The 16,080-nt window shown below is 42.4% G+C and overlaps 1 protein-coding gene across 2 annotated transcripts in view; it reads left to right on the top strand.

Annotated features, from left to right (window-relative positions):
• Positions 1-16,080, top strand: part of LOC105891773 (thrombospondin type-1 domain-containing protein 7A) — a 105,752-nt gene that overhangs the window by 44,447 nt on the left and 45,225 nt on the right. For both annotated transcript variants that reach the window (XM_031575635.2, XM_031575636.2), the window contains exons 6-8: positions 2,318-2,473; positions 3,878-4,081; positions 9,081-9,278. In XM_031575635.2, the coding sequence (XP_031431495.1) occupies positions 2,318-2,473; positions 3,878-4,081; positions 9,081-9,278 (558 nt within the window). The remainder of the gene's footprint in view (positions 1-2,317; positions 2,474-3,877; positions 4,082-9,080; positions 9,279-16,080) is intronic.

Genomic DNA, 16,080 nt, shown 5'->3' on the forward strand with positions numbered 1-16,080 from the left:
TATCTGTTCAAATGCCAAGGATACCAGTGATTTACATACAGCACTGGGGCGGTGCTTGTGTTTGTTTGCCATTGTTTGTCCATGGAGAGCTCATTACATGTGTGTCGGCTCTTTGAGGCGTTGTTGCAGTAAGACAGCAGGGTGATGGTGTGTTTTTTTTTTTGTCTCACTAATTCCCAAAGACACTCCAATGACTTTTAAATGCAAAGTACTTTTCCCTCAGAGAGAAACCAAAACACTTTCCAATGCATTTTGAGGTATTATTAAAATCACTAAATTCACCCCTGCAGGACAAAATATGTCTACTTGCCATTTTAGTCTGTTATTTGTATGCTTCCACCAAAGTGTGTGATTATCATTATGCCGTAAACACAACATGTTTTTCCCAGCCATCAGAGTACATTTTGGCAATCCGGTGATTACCTACGGCAATTTGGACTAATTGCATCCCGTTCAGTGTCGGCACCTTCCGTTGCTCTGCCATGTGATCTGTTTGCTGTGCTAGTTCACTGTCTGGTGTCTTGCCCCTCTCTGATTGGTCAATTAACTGCAGCCCGCGTCATGACCTCATATGCGTACTGCAACTGCTGGTTCAGTTCAGCAGCGGTTGTGTTGAATGCTGAATGAAGATATAAGAGCTGGGTATTAAAGCTCAGAATGAGAGTGTGTGTGTATGTGTGAGTGTGTGTGTGTGTGTTTACTTGAATGAAGATATAAGAAATGGGTATTAAAGTCACAGCAGGGTGTCGGAGAGCCTCACCCCATGCACCATAGACGGTGAAAGAGACATCAGCCCGACTGATTTTGCCGATACCAAAGTGTGATTGTGTTATCGCAGTCAGCCGTCTTCATCATCGTTCTGTTTTGACAAGGGGACAAGAGGCTGCTGCAGGCCTTTCATATACAACAGAGGGAAAGTAACTCACAATGTCAAGCAGATAGGATATTCCCATCTCAGTGTGTGAGTGTGTGTGTGTGTGTTTGTGTGTGCGAGTGTGTGTCTGTGTGAGAGAGAGAGAGTGTGTGTGAGAGAGAGAAAGACAGAAATAATGAGAGGGTGTGTGTGTGTGTATGAGAGAGAAAGAGAAAGAGTGTATGTGAGAGAGAGCAAGACAGAAAGAATGAGAGTGTGTGTGTGTGTGTGTGTGTGTGTGTCTGTGTGTGTGTGTGAGAGAGAGAGTGTGTGTGAGAGAGAGTAAGACAGAAAGAAAGAGAGAGAGAGAGAGTGTGTGTGTGTGTGCGTGTGGCATTCACAAGTTTTAATTAGATGGAGAAACTCTCTTAGTAGGAGGTCTGTACCATCTGGCAGATAAACAATATAAACCGGCAAACTGGTGAGTAAATCTGACTGCCGATCAGACACGAGTGAAGCTTGAATGTTTCACCTACGAGTTTAGGCCCTATTCAGTCAGGAACACTGCGGATAATCTTGTAATTATTCCGCTATCAGGCGCCTTGCTTCCGCTCCCTTTGGAGCCAGAGATCTCCTTCACGCTGTTTTGTCGTGCTTACACAAGAACGGCAACAGAAACCAGGCAACAGGGACCAGCCATTTTTATGTTTCTAAATTTGTACGTGTGTGCATGTTGGGGTGGGGGGGGTAAAGAGAAAAAGAGATATGCAGAGATATTCCGAGAAAAAAACCTCATGAGAGCAGTCATCAGGGATCTCACACATTGCGATAGGCACTGATGTCTTTTAAGTGGCAGGGTGTGATTTGGTTTGATGTGAATCCGAGCGTCACGTCAGCAGACTCATCGCTGGAACACCTTGGCAGTGACACCGAGGAAGAGAGACACCTTTCAGAGGCAAATATCTGTGCTCCTCAGTTCTAAATGTAGTTCATTACCGAGCTCAGAGTCTCGGGAAAGCTATGAAAAATGTACAGCGCCCTTGCAAGACAGAGCTCCTTGTTTCTGTTGACGCCTTTGTTTGGAGCGAATCGCATCTCTCAAAAACAAAAACAAGACAAAAAATCAGATGTAGGAAGCAAATACAAGACTATTTTCTCTCTGACTTGCAGTACTTATTGACATCTGTGTGGAAAGATCGTGCTTTGGCGTGTCTAACAATTCACTATAAATAATAAACAATTAACATCTTGCCCTGTTTTTTTTTGTTAGTTCATACCATATGCACCAGTCTAGGACCAAGTTCTCCTTCATTCTGCTTATGCGTCTTCATGTATGTTTGCTTTTCACTGACACTGACGCTGCCGTAAAGACCTCCGCTATCTCATCACACTACAGCAGCTAGAATGAGGGAAACTGTGATAACATCCAACATGTCCGTTTCTCCCCCCCTCCCCTCCCCCCAGCCTCTCAGCCGGTGGACCCTCAGCTTTGCACCGCCCCAGTGCCAAACACCACCCAGCAATGCCACATCCCCTGCCCCATCGAGTGTGAAGTGTCGCCGTGGGGAGCCTGGGGCCCCTGCACCTTCGAGAACTGTAACGACCAACAGGGAAAGAAAGGTGAGAAACGGCCCCCGCCGAGGCTCTTTCTGTTTTCATGCTGGAGGAGGAGGTGTTCATGCTGGACTGTAGACTGTGCTAATGGCAGGAGGAGGAGGAGGAGGAGGAGGAGGTGTTCGTGCTGGACTGTAAATTGTGCTAATGGCAGGAGGAGGAGGAGGAGGAGGAGGTGTTCATGCTGGACTGTAGATTGTGTTAATGCCAGGAGGAGGAGGAGGTGTTCATGCTGGACTGTAGATTGTGTTAATGGCAGGAGGAGGAGGAGGAGGAGGAGGAGGTGTTCATGCTGGACTGTAGATTGTGTTAATGCCAGGAGGAGGAGGAGGAGGAGGAGGTGTTCATGCTGGACTGTAGATTGTGTTAATGCCAGGAGGAGGAGGACGTGTTCATGCTGGACTGTAGATTGTGTTAATGGCAGGAGGAGGAGGTGTTCGTGCTGGACTGTAGATTGTGTTAATGCCAGGAGGAGGAGGACGTGTTCATGCTGGACTGTAGATTGTGTTAATGCCAGGTCGGGGAGAGCACTCAATTTTGTGTGCGCTGCTAACTGGCTGAGGCTGATTTTTCTTTCACATATTGTGCTAGTAATTGCATGTTCAGACAAAGGTGGCTGAATAGGTAGCCATTTGAGTCACTGGAACTTATATAGGCATAGCCATGTCATTACAGTCGTGCCTTTGACAGCTTTTTCATTCTGTCTTGTAATTCCCTCCTTTTTTCCCTTTAATTTGTCTCAAACATTTGCATGTCGTGTACCTGAAAGCTGCTGGGGACATTTCACATTTCTGTCTTCGGTAATAATCAGTGACAGGAAGGTGTGGGATGGCGGGTCCCTGGAAAGACGTTGTGTATCATTAGTGTCACTGAACAGATAAGGAACGTTGTTATTACACAATCTATTTAAAATTAACACTCAACGCTGCACTCTTTTTTCTCCTGAAGAATCTCCTTCAGGTAACACGGACACTTAAGTGCTTCCAGAAGAAGGCTGAAGTGTGTCGCGCTGAGCGTTGAGCAACAGTTTGTTAAAATATTTAAAGCAACAGTAGGGAGGGTTTGAGCATTTTTAGGGCAGACAGTTTGTATTCATCCTCAAATTAATTTTGATGAGATGGGTCATGTCGAAATCTATGAAACAGAATGACTTTTACAGAATGACTTCGCCAAATGTATCAAAAATACTTAAATTCAAAATAGCTCAATGCAGAAGCTAGCTGCCTCTTATCAGTGCCAGATGTGATGTTTGTTGGTGTTTGCAGAGCAAGTCTGTTGGCTGTTCCCCAGTAAGCTTGTTAGATTAACACAAAAATTCCGCTATACCTCTTTAATGAATGCATCCAAAAAGCCTTCAGCGTTTACTCGCTGATGTTGTCCGTTCACACAACGATCCTATTTTTTTCGCAGGTTTCAAGCTTAGGAAACGTGCGATCACCAACTACCCCACCGGCGGCATGGGCAGCTGTCCACACCTGGTGGAGGCCATTCCCTGCGAAGACCCCAGCTGCTACAACTGGAAGCTACTCAAGCTGGAGGAGTGCATCCCGGCCGACAACTTGGAGTGTGGGCCAGGCATGCAGCTCCCCCAAGTCCAGTGTGTTAACAGCGATGGTAAGAGACCACATGGTTCATTTAACGTCTGCACGCTGTACTCTATTTGTTCAAGGCTTTGTTTGCAAACCAGTCAATTAATTACACCTTTAATGAGAACTCAAGGGGATGGTTTGGTCCATGAGCTCGTTTTTTTCCTTCTGAAGTATAACCATTATGAATAAGGAATAAGGTTACATTATTACAGCTATACCTTTATCAAATATTTAGTAAATCCAATGTTGTGCACATAGTACATTCAATTATTGTTTATTACAAAGAGCTATGTGAACGTTTGTCTAATAATGGTGGTGCTTAAACAATGAAATATGTTATGTGGGATTTGTACTCTCCTCACAACTCAAATGCTTAAGCGGGACCGTCCCTGGTTTTAATCTCTCGTCCTTGGGTGAGATTCTCCCGAAGGATGCCAAATCCTTTATCGCACTGACCTGTGTGCATTGGAGCTAATGATGGTCTTGTCTCACTTTATCTTTCGAAGAAAGTGCAAGTAAGCTGAAGGTGACCCTCCATCTTGCTTACGCATTACATGGGATTGGGACAGTGACGGAGAAGCTATCCGACATCCCCACGATTCATCACAGTCGTTAGTCAGTCCCGCCGGACACCATGTCTTACTCCCTCCCTCTCTCTCTCTCTCTCTCTCTCTCTCTTCCTCTCTCCCTCGCTCTCTCTCTCTCTCTCCCTCTCTCTCTCTCTCCCTCTCTCCCTCTCTCTCTCTCTCTCTCCCTCTCTCTCTCTTTCCCTCTCTCTCTCTCTCTCTCTCTCTCTCTCTCTCTCTCCATCGTTAACTTTCCCCTGCCTCAGCATGGCTGAGTACTGCCCCTCATCCTCCCTCGCCGTGCAATTAAAGACTACTTACACTAAATCAAACTCAGCGCCTCACGGCCCATCAAGTTAGTCAGGCCCCTCTGAACTTGGGTGTTTCCCCCCCTCCCATGACTGCACCACATTAAGACTTGGGAGAAACGGATACAGCATCACTTTCCTCGATTCATTTCTGTTTGACTTGCACACCGCTCTCAGCACACTCGATGGAATGCACTTAACCCAGCAACTGGTGTTTTGCAAGTACTCGATTAAAAAAAGACATCCGAGAAGAAATGATTGTGCCTAACGCACAGAAAAACCTTGAATTACCGCAAAGACATCCAAGTGTCCATGGGGTGAAGGAGGATCACAGACTGAAGGCTATAATGGAGTTTAGTTTGACAAAAACTCACGTTGTTATTGATACTGCTCACGTTCAGGTACTGCAGTGGCATGCATTGAAACATGAGAATGGATGGTTTTCAGGCAGAGCTTCTGGTTTGCACCCCCCCCCCCCCCCTCTCCCTGCGGCCTCCCTAATGGGGAGACTGAGGCTCGATTGATCCTTTGGGGTGCCCAGATGAGAATGGATTGGCTCATAGTTTTTTTTGGACTTGGTGTCTGGCACAGCCTTCTCTCCATGCGACTAGAGCCCACATAGTATATAAAATAGCACCACAAACAGCCCCAGTGCAAACAAATGGATCGATGTAAATATGGTTGAGTGTCTGCCGTCAATATAGAAAAAAACCTCAGTGTCTGCCATACCTCCGTATTGATATTTATTGTTCTTTCGTGGTTGTTGTTGTTGTCCATTAAGGTAGAGAATGGCTTCTCTCACAGGCTGTGCTTAGACTCATGATATCTCTCTCACACACAAACACATTATCTCTCTCTCTCTCTCTCTCTCTCTGTCTTTCCCTCTCTCTCTCTCTCTCCCTCTCTCTCTCTTGCTCACTGCCCTCTCTCTCCCCCTGACCCCCTTTATCTCTCTCAATCTCTTTCTCTCCTTTTCTCTCCCTCTACCTCTCTCTCTCTCCCTCCCTCCCTCTCTTTCAGACCGCATCTGCTCCCTCATGTTCTGAGTGCCTGTAAATGAACGGCTATATTGGCTCTCACTTGTGATCGTTCCCATAAGCACCGGCGGCCATAGTGATTATCGCGATGAATATTCATCAAGTGCCTTTCTGGAAAGCACAACCACGTCTCATCAAAAGCCATTAACCACCAGTGACTCGGTCAAACCGTCCCAAAAAACGCACCGAAATAGAACAAGACCAAAAACCCAATGAGAACCAATAATATCTGTGGTGTGTGTGTAGGTGTGTGTGTGTGTGTGTGTGTGTGTGTGTGTGTGTGTGGTTGTGTGGGTGTGTGTGTGGGTGTGTGTGTGTGGTTGTGTGTGTGGGTATGTGCGTGTGCGTGTGTGTAGGTGTGTGTGTAGGTGTGTGGTTTGGTTTCCCATATTGGAAATGGTTAAAGTCGGAGTGAGGGCAGCCCCTTGCGTGGTGTGATGTGTTAAAAGCACACATAGTGCACATGTGGGCAAAGGCTCCACTTACTGTCGATGTGCAGATAGCTCATGCATTATTGATGCGCCAGTGTAAAATGGCCCAAGCCTCGGAGGACTTCTAGTCACTGTCTCGGCCTATTTCTAGATCCAGATAAAGTATTTAATCTAAAGCGCAGCGTGCAGTCGAAGAAATATTCCTTATGTACAGACACATGGCCTTCATTTGCCAAACCAGCGTGCGTTCTAATGTGAAATCACAACACCACAGTGGGTACATTCAAGTTCACATTGCAGAAATGAAACTGTTTCTGGTTTCTGTGTGGTTTGAGATTAATTTTTTTAAAAGAAGGATTAAAATGCTGTGTGATCTATTTTAATTTGAATGGAGATTTTTATAGTCGGTATCCTCACATAATATATTCTATGCTTTTTGACAGTCAACCAGGTTTATGCCCATGAAATGAAGTGGGCATCACTGAGTCTTACATTTATAATTGCTATTCTGTAGACCTGTGACCGTGAACAACTCCAACCATAGAGTAACCAACAGCTTTAAAGCACCACAGAAGCCTGTAGAACCTTAAGCCGTATGTGTTGTTAGGCTCAGTAGCCTATAAAGGATTGATTACGTTCTTCCATCTTTTTCTATGATCCTATGATTGCATGATTTCTTTTGCCGCTGAGCCTCTAACTAATAAATGATGTTCTTAATCGATTAGAAGAATATGTTGCAAAAGAAGTCCATTGGACTCATTATTTTATAGAGCCACCACTTCATTCTCTGTGGTGTTGAACAGAGGACTGGTAGCTATACAGACCCTCCAGGAAGTTGCGATGTTGCGATCGCACCAATTCACGCAAATTCAACGATTCCCCGCGAATTCAGTGCGACGTTGCAATTTTAACACATCACCGCAACTTTCCCGCAAATTTGACAAATTATTGTCGTCTCCCACAACTTTCTCCCTTCCGCTACACCAAGGGCAGAAATTCTGCCCTGTGGACACGGTGCAGACACTAGCAGAGTTCTAATCCGTTGTAAACAATGATAATGGCTACACCAGACATGGATATTGAACACAGCCCATGTCCACACTGAAGATTCCGAAATAGATCTGGCTTCAATTTTTTATAATTTTCCGCAAGGTGTGCGTGGCCCTTTTTACATAGAGTCTGGTAATATATCTATGAAATGTAATGAACATTATTTATTTTGCTGTGAATAATGAAGGAAGCAATAAATCCGATTATTTCCCAAACCCTCGAGAGCTGTTGCCATGGAGATTTAACATTACTTTTGGATTGAAGATAAGGTAGCAGCTAGTGTAAAAGAATGGATTACTTGAAATTGGACGACTTTAAATTAATATATGAAATTGAACAACATAAACACCTGTACGGATAAAATAAATCAACAAGGATAGCAAAACAGATTGATAAGCATAGAATGAGAACGGCAGAAACGCAGGCAGGACGTCAGGTGACGAAACAGATCAAAGTGACACAGGCTGTTTTTTTTTCCGTTTTATGTGAAGGCTGAGATATTCATAACATTTTATTCAGTCTTACTTGTGGTCCTTTTGTAATACCAACAGGTGCACTTCGTTGTGGATAAGTAAATCCTATGTACTGTTCCCCCTACGTGTTTAGCATAACATAGCATAACTAGCTATGTTTCTAGATAACTGTCTAACAGCTGTTGCCATTCCCACGAGACGAACATTTGAATGATGTCAAAGTAAAAGTCTGTTACTATACTGTGTTCGTTTCCATAACAACAATTCAAGCAATATACATTTTTTGACCTAAATAAGCAGAGGGCAGAACAGCCTATTATGCTACATTTTTGTAGTCCTGGTAATCTTTAGTTTGGCATGTTGGTAAGGTTATTTAGAGGACCATTTCTCAATGTTTTTTTTTTTAAAGAATGTTTCTTTATTAATTCTTTATTTTTCAACAAATAACTCAATTATAATTACAAAGAGGGAAATTCGCAACTTTTATCGCAACTTTCACTTGCTCCCGCAATTTCATCGCAACAAACACCTAAAAAACACCGCAACTTTCACCGCAACTTGTTGGAAAAGCCCCCGTGAAATCAGTAATTTTAGGCCGCAACTATCACAAAAAAGGCCCGCGAAATCCTGGGGGGACTGGCTATACGTTTTCTGGGTTGCTAGGATACAGACGTTAGCTACCAGAAGAGGAAACATAGCTAGGCAAACTGGAGCAGGAACACGCATCTAGAGAGGGGTTTCCTGACATGACAAATCATGTTTGACAATAGTCAAAAAGTTATAAAAGCAAAAATTAAATGAAAACAACTCTTAAAAACTCTTACAACCGTTATGACTATAAACCAAACTTAATAGCTACATTTGTTGGCATGTGTTGACCACTTTCGACCAGGTATATACCAGAATTCATCAATGCCATTTTCTTTAATAAATGTTCATTATGACATTACCAACGACTTATAATAGCTTAGACATACAGTGTGTTTCTTTGAAATGTTTTTTTTTTTGTTATCAAAAAATGTAATCGAGCAGGTTCAGTTCATCCAATTCAGCATTGTCCTGCACTGTGCACACAGCAGGTGACCCAGTGGATAAAGGCCTGTGCAGTGGAAAAACAACTCTTAAAAACTCTACTGTGTGTGCTCACTTAAACCCACAGCAGGTGACCCAGTGGATACAGGCCTGTGCAGTGAGGCGACTGCCCCCGGGTCAGTCGGCTGTGACGTCCCCTGCCCCAGCGACTGCGCCCTCACGCCCTGGACGTCCTGGTCCTCCTGCTCCCAGACCTGCTCCAGCAAGACCACCGAGGGCCGGCAGATGAGAACCCGCTCCATCCTGGCCTACAATGCTGGAGAAGGTGACATCAAGTCATCAAGTATCTGTATTTTGCTCTTTGCAAGAGAATGATTCGTTCTCATATCCCCATGTGTTGAGAACTGAGCTTTACTGTATGTTTGTTAGTGTGAGAGGAAAAAAAGAGGAAGTTATATAAATAGGAACTAGCTTGTTGTTCAGTGGGAATTCTCCATTCACAGACAGCCTCTGTCCTAGATTTAGGCTCCACCAATGATACACTCCACATGCATATGTGTTTCACAGTATTCATGATGTTAGACAGTACAAGGTCACACAGGACTGCAGTACATGATTATTTAGAGTGTGTCTATCTTTCGAGGGGATTGGGTTTCTTAAGTTTAATGTCTGAGCCTTTTCATGGGGTTTGCATTTCAGTTGCTCTCATTTTCTGCTAGTGTGTGTGTGTGTGCGTGTGTGTACATCTTCCTATTTGTGCTGTGCTAAGAAGCACTTTCTTCTGTTTCCACAGTGACGACAATGGTAGTTGCTTGGATTACTGTGATGGAGGGTAATGTTTAGCTCTGGATCAAGGTTTTTTTTCAGCGTCTAGTTTTTTTAGTTTGTGTTGCCTCCATTGTAGAAATTACTCTACGGATAGGTTAGCTGTGATGAGGCATAGTTTATTTTTTATTTCCACTCAAAAACTTAAATGTCAATACTAACAATTACCGTTGTTCTCTCCAGGTCTTACAAATGTTCCAAAGTTTCCAGAACTTCTCGGTATTGTCCCTTTTTTTAAATGTGTAGTATAGTGATTAGATCACATACTGTAGATGCGAGTGATAAGATATGTATATGTCAGTAGGATGTAGATCCATAGGTAGAAATTGTTAACAGCGTGGTGTAGTTGTTCTTCATGGGGATTCTGTACTGCACTCTCAATCCATCAAGACTTGGCTTGGGGAAAAAAATGACATTAATGAGATACTTGCTGGAGGGGCAAATATATTTTAAGGATCATTTCCCACAAACGTAGTTTGTTGCGCTCTTGAGTGCCAAAATATATATATATTTTGTTTTTGTTTTCTCACACCGTGGGAATTTTTAACTCTGGTGCCAATTTACATTAGACATGCACACGTCTCATGATGGAGGATGCATTCATGAATACAGCCATTCATGTAGAGAGAGACAAACCTTATGCATTATGGATGTGTCTCCCTCTCTCTCTCTTTCTCCCTCTCTCTCTCTCTTTTTCCCTCTCTTTCTCCCTCTGTCTCTCTCTCTCCCTCTCTCTCTCCCCTCTCTCTCTCTTTTTCCCTGTCTCTCTTCTCTCTCTCTCTTTCTCCCTCTCTCTCTCTCTCTCCCTCTCTCTCTCGTGTGTATGTGTGAATAAAATAAATCAGTGGGCGTGGTGCTGTGGCACTATAAACATTAATAACAAAATGAGGGGGGGGGGGGGGGGGGGTGCTGGGGGTTGCCATGTCGTGGCTTTGCCCTGGGTTAAAAAAAACAGACAGAGAGAGGAGAGGGCAGGGAAGAGCTACTGTGTGTGCTCACTTAAACCCTTCAGCTTAACTACGGTGAGCGTGTGGGAGCGCACGGGAGGCTAGCCATTGATGTTTTTTTGTTTTTAGTGTGGCACTAAATGTCCCCTCTTGATCCCTCTGAGAGACGCATTATCTCAGGCACAGCTAGTTCAGCCTGGGCTCACGGCTGTTTAGCGATGCGATTAAAGCGTGCTGAGACAGTGGTTTTCGGGGGCTTCTGAGGCTGGCTAGGCACCTCATTATGAGTCCATGGGTGACGATGGTCTGTGTAGGGTGCATGGTCCATTTCCTTTTTACTCCTTATCCTTTAATACCGCCTCACCCCTGATTCGGCACTTATTTTCTAGCTGTTAGAAAAAAACTGTTATTTTTTTTCCGGAGATTTCCATGTCCTCCGGTTCCCTCTCCTCCTTCATTTAACCGACCCTGACGCGCCTCTGTGGGATGAGAGGGGAGCTTTGACTCGCCGGGGCCTCGTTGAGCTCCTCGGCTCCATCATCCCCGAGGCCTGTAAATGTCAGCAATAACTCTGAGCCACTAAGGGGCTCCGAGCGGCGAGGTATCGACTCCGCTGAGGAACGGGAGGCGCCGAATACTTCAGTGGCCCATCAATCTGAGGGGGAGCCTTTCCGTAAAAAAAAGCTACAGGAGTTATGCCGCGTCCTTAAGGCAAACACTTCTCCCGACGCCGGAATGAAGAGGGGAAAAAATACACTCAGTGTGTTTTGGCTGGGGAAACAGACTGTCTATCTATCACACAACCTATTAGTGGATGAAACTCCCCGTGGGTGATTGTACTTGGCGTGTGTTTTTTTTGGTCACTGGCAGCTTGGCATACTGCCATTTGTTCCCATCATTAGAGCCAAAGTCTATAATCTCTCATCCATACGAATCCAGTGCTCTGCACGTACAGTTTAACATTTCAAATATAGCAAGTAGTGGAAATGTGTGTGTGTGTGTGTGTGTAGATATATATATATGCCTGTGTGAAATAATTTTCTAGTAGGGATGTGTTTCTGTCCCTATCTAAATGTGCTTGTGTGTGCACTGCAAAAAGTGAAATCTTAGTAAGATGAAATATCTTCAATCAAGGCAATATATGCTTGTTTTTGTCTGACAAGATATTTCTTCTTACCAGGCATTTTTTTATGTTAGAGCATTTCACTTGCTTCAAGTGTTTCAGTCCTTAATTATCTTAATAAGGTTTTATTACTTGTTACTGAGATTTTATTACTGGTTCTGAGCACGTTAATGCTTGAAACTAGAATTGCCATAATTATAAGTAGGGTTGGGTACCGAGAACCGGTACCAATATGGAACCGGTTCCAATACAACCGGTACCTACCCGGACCGAAATGCAACGCAGATTTCGGTGCTTCATTTCGGTGCCTGAGCCAATTGAACACGGTCGCTAGGCAGATTCTGTGGGGCACATGTAAAACTGCCCCAGCTCCCAATGTAAACTTTGTCCTGTGTCGCTCACGCTCATTGGTGTTTTCATAGCAACAGTCTTATCTGATAAATGCCGAAATGAAGCACCGAAATCTGCGTTGCATTTCAGTCCGGGTAGGTACCGGTTGACTTGGAACCGGTTCTGATATGACAGTAAAGAGCAGGCAAGCACAAACAAAACTAGCCATCAACCTTTTAACAGAGAAAATAAGGTAAACGGTTAAAAGTGTGGCTGTATTTCGCACAAAAAGATTCAAACATCGCGACGTGCAGCAAATGCAACAAAATAATTGCGTGAAAAGAGGGGAGAGAAGGCCAGAGGCAACGGCAGATCAGCAACCGAAGACTGAAAAATATACGGAGATGACAGCTATACTACCAACGGTAGTCTCTTAAAGGGGCAGTACACATTTTCTAGTACTCAGTGTGTTCAAGTAACAAGAGTAACTATAAACAAGATAGAAAAGATAGGTATAAACAAATCATAAAATGGTGAAATTTCATGAAATAAATGCAAACAAAATAATACATTTTTGACTCCAAAGGCCAATATGCTCATATTTTTGCAAAAGAAGTTTGAAGCTGTTTTTTGTATTTATTTATATTTATTTAAGTATACTATAAACTGTTGTTTACACTTAATATAATGTTCATAGTTTGAAGCTGTAGTTGGAAGCCAAGTGTTTTGTATGTATTTATATTTATAATATACTTTAAACAGTTCATATATTGTTCAATTTGTAGAAAAAAAATTGCGGTTCAGGCACCGTTCAGGCACCGGTATCGTTTTAAAAGTATCGGTTTAGCACCAGTATCGGAAAAAACCCAAACGATACCCATCCCCCTAATTGTGTACTTTCAGATACATATCTGTGTGTACAGGCCTCATCGACAGCATCGGAGAGGGTTTTCTCCTGTGCAGGTCATGCGATTAGTCAGGAAAGGTGTCGCATTTTGCCGGAGAAGGCAAATATGCTGATATTTCTACAAAAGAATTGCTGAAGTATTGAAGCTGTAGTGTGTGTACAGAGTGTGTGTGTGTGTTTTGTATTTATTTGTATTTATTTAAGTATAGTCTAAACTTTTGTTAACAGTTCATATATTATTTAAGTTTTAAGTTAAAAAGTGTTTTGTATTTATTTATATATATATAATCTACTTTAAACAGTTCATATATTTGGCAATAAAAAAAGCCTTTCTTAAATGTCGTCAATCGTAATTTTTTTAATTTTTTATAAAAGTATCGGTTCCGGCACCGTTTAGGCACCGGTATCGTTTTAAAAGTATCGGTTATGTACCGGTATCGGATAAAAACCAAACGATACCCATCCCTAATTATAAGTCATTATAAGTACAAAACTGCTTTGTCAAAGTCAGAATTTCTTATTTCAAGCATCTTGTCCTTCTGATCTATAATTTTTTTTAAAGCACAGCACAGCACAGCATTATGTATTCCTGTAGACAAAATACTATACAGTGCAAAGACAGTATTAAACTAAGTCAAACTTTTGCTTTAAGAACAGACTTTATCATCCTTTAGCAGGTTAAAGTGAATGAGGAAAACGTGCTTATATTCAGCAAATGCTAGCACCATCATCTTGAAATGAGGCTATATGCTAGGTAATTTATCTTGAAATCAGTACAACTACACTAAAAACAAGTACATTTGCCTATATACCCAAAAGATTTAAGAATTATTTTCTCAATAAGTAGGAATATGTGCCTAAATTCAGCAAATGCTAGCACTATCATCTTGAAATGAGTCTAAATGCCAGGCTATTTATCTTGAAATCTGTAAAGCAACATAAATGACAAGTATATTTGCCTAAATACAAAAAAAATTAAGAATTATTTACTCAAAATGTAGAAAAATGTTAGCCTGGATACCAGACCGAACTTAGCCCCGCCCACAACATTTGAAGTCGGGAAGTTCGGTCTGGCATTACTCCATTGGGGAGAAATTATTTTCGGACAGAAATTGCCGGACCAATCAAATTGTCAAGGCGGGCTTTATACGATGATGGACAGATCATCAACAGTAACGTAATCAAGCACGTCACCAACACACGAGTTGAATTCGTTTTCAACAAACATGGCTGCCGCTGGAGAGCTGAAATGTATAGATTCGAGTCCATTTAGACATTGACAGTGCATTCATTTTGAAAGAGGAACAGAGAAACGCGATCAAGGCATTTGTCAATCGAAAAGATGTTTTTGGTCACATACTACGTTGTTCTGATTGGTTGTAGGTAGGGATGCACCGATACCACTTTTTTACAAACCGATACGAGTACGAGTATTTTTATTCGTGTACTTGCCGATACCGAGTACCGATACCGATACTTCTTAGATTTGGTCTCCATGAAAGTGCAATTAATTTGGAGGCAGATTTTATTTTATCCTCTACAGATTATGTCAAGCCTATAGTACAAAATTAACAGAGCTTTCTGGTTTTAACACACAAAAAAAGCCTTCAAACAGACAATATCATCACATGAGACAAAATGCAAATATAACCAGATAAAGGCAATTCAATTTGCTGCATAGTTAACAACACAGTCTGCTTAACAAAAAGTGAACAGAACTATTACTGGATTAGCACAAGAGCACATTTCAGTTACAAAAGGATCAGAAGAATCTCCTGCTCAAGTACACAAACAATCACTTAAGCTATGTGGCACAGTCTTTCTCTCTACCTCTCTCTGTGTGTGCGTGTGCGTTTTTTTCTTTTGCAAGACGTCAGTTAAGATTGGTTGCTTCGGTCTTGCGCCACTAGCATCAGTGAACTCTGTGTACTTAGCACTATGGTGTGTCTTCAGATGTTTAATCAAATTGCTTGTGTTAAACAAAGTACTTTCCTTTCCGCCCCCCCACACCGTAGCAGTGCAGATCTTACACTGTGCCTTACTCCTGTCGTCGTCATTTATCTTAAAATGAGCCCAAATCGCCGTTAAGGCAGCACAACGGAATTGCTAATCGCTAACGAGATGCTAGCAGCTAAATTTAGCGAAACCTGTATAGTGAAATACTTTGACACTATGACAAACTTTCCTAACAGTCAAACATCAAGCAAATGCAACACAAGACGGCAAATAAGTTACTTACTAGTCTGGCAGAGAGTGGTAGGACAGGTAGGACAATAAATCACATTTTGTGTCAGCATAGCCCGGCCAGTTTGATGCAGTGAAATACTGATGAGTGGTATCGGTGCTTGGTATCGGCAATTCAAAAACGAGTACGAGTACGAGTATTTTAACGAAGTATCGGCACCGATACCGATATCGGTATCGGTGCATCCCTAGTTGTAGGTAACCAATTGAGCGAAGAGGCATTTTTTCTCCTGGTTCGGTTGAAACACGCCCCATAATCACAGCCCAATGGAGCGATATCAGACTCATATTCTGACTAGAATTATGAGTATGACATCGTCAGGCTAGAAAAATGTAGTTATATTCAGCAAATGCTAGGACCATCATCTTGAAATGAAGCTATATGCTAGGCAATTTAGCTTGAAATCAGTACAGCTACACTAAAACAAGTACATTTGCCTATATACCCAAAAGATTTAAGAATTATTTTCTCAATATGTAGGAAAATGTGCTTAAATTCAGCAAATCCTAGCACCATCATCTTGAAATAAGGCTATATGCTAGGCAATTTATCTTGAAATCAGTAAAGCTACACTAAAAACAAGTATATTTGCCTAAATACAAAGAAATGTAAGAATTATTTTCTCAAAATGTAGAAAAATGTAATTATATTCAGCAAATGCTAGGACCATCATCTTGAAATGAAGCTATATGCTAGGCAATTTATCTTGAAATCAGTACAGCTACACTAAAACAAGTACATTTGCCTATA

Source organism: Clupea harengus, chromosome 11 (assembly GCF_900700415.2).
Source record: "Clupea harengus chromosome 11, Ch_v2.0.2, whole genome shotgun sequence".
NCBI classification, from domain to species: domain Eukaryota; kingdom Metazoa; phylum Chordata; class Actinopteri; order Clupeiformes; family Clupeidae; genus Clupea; species Clupea harengus.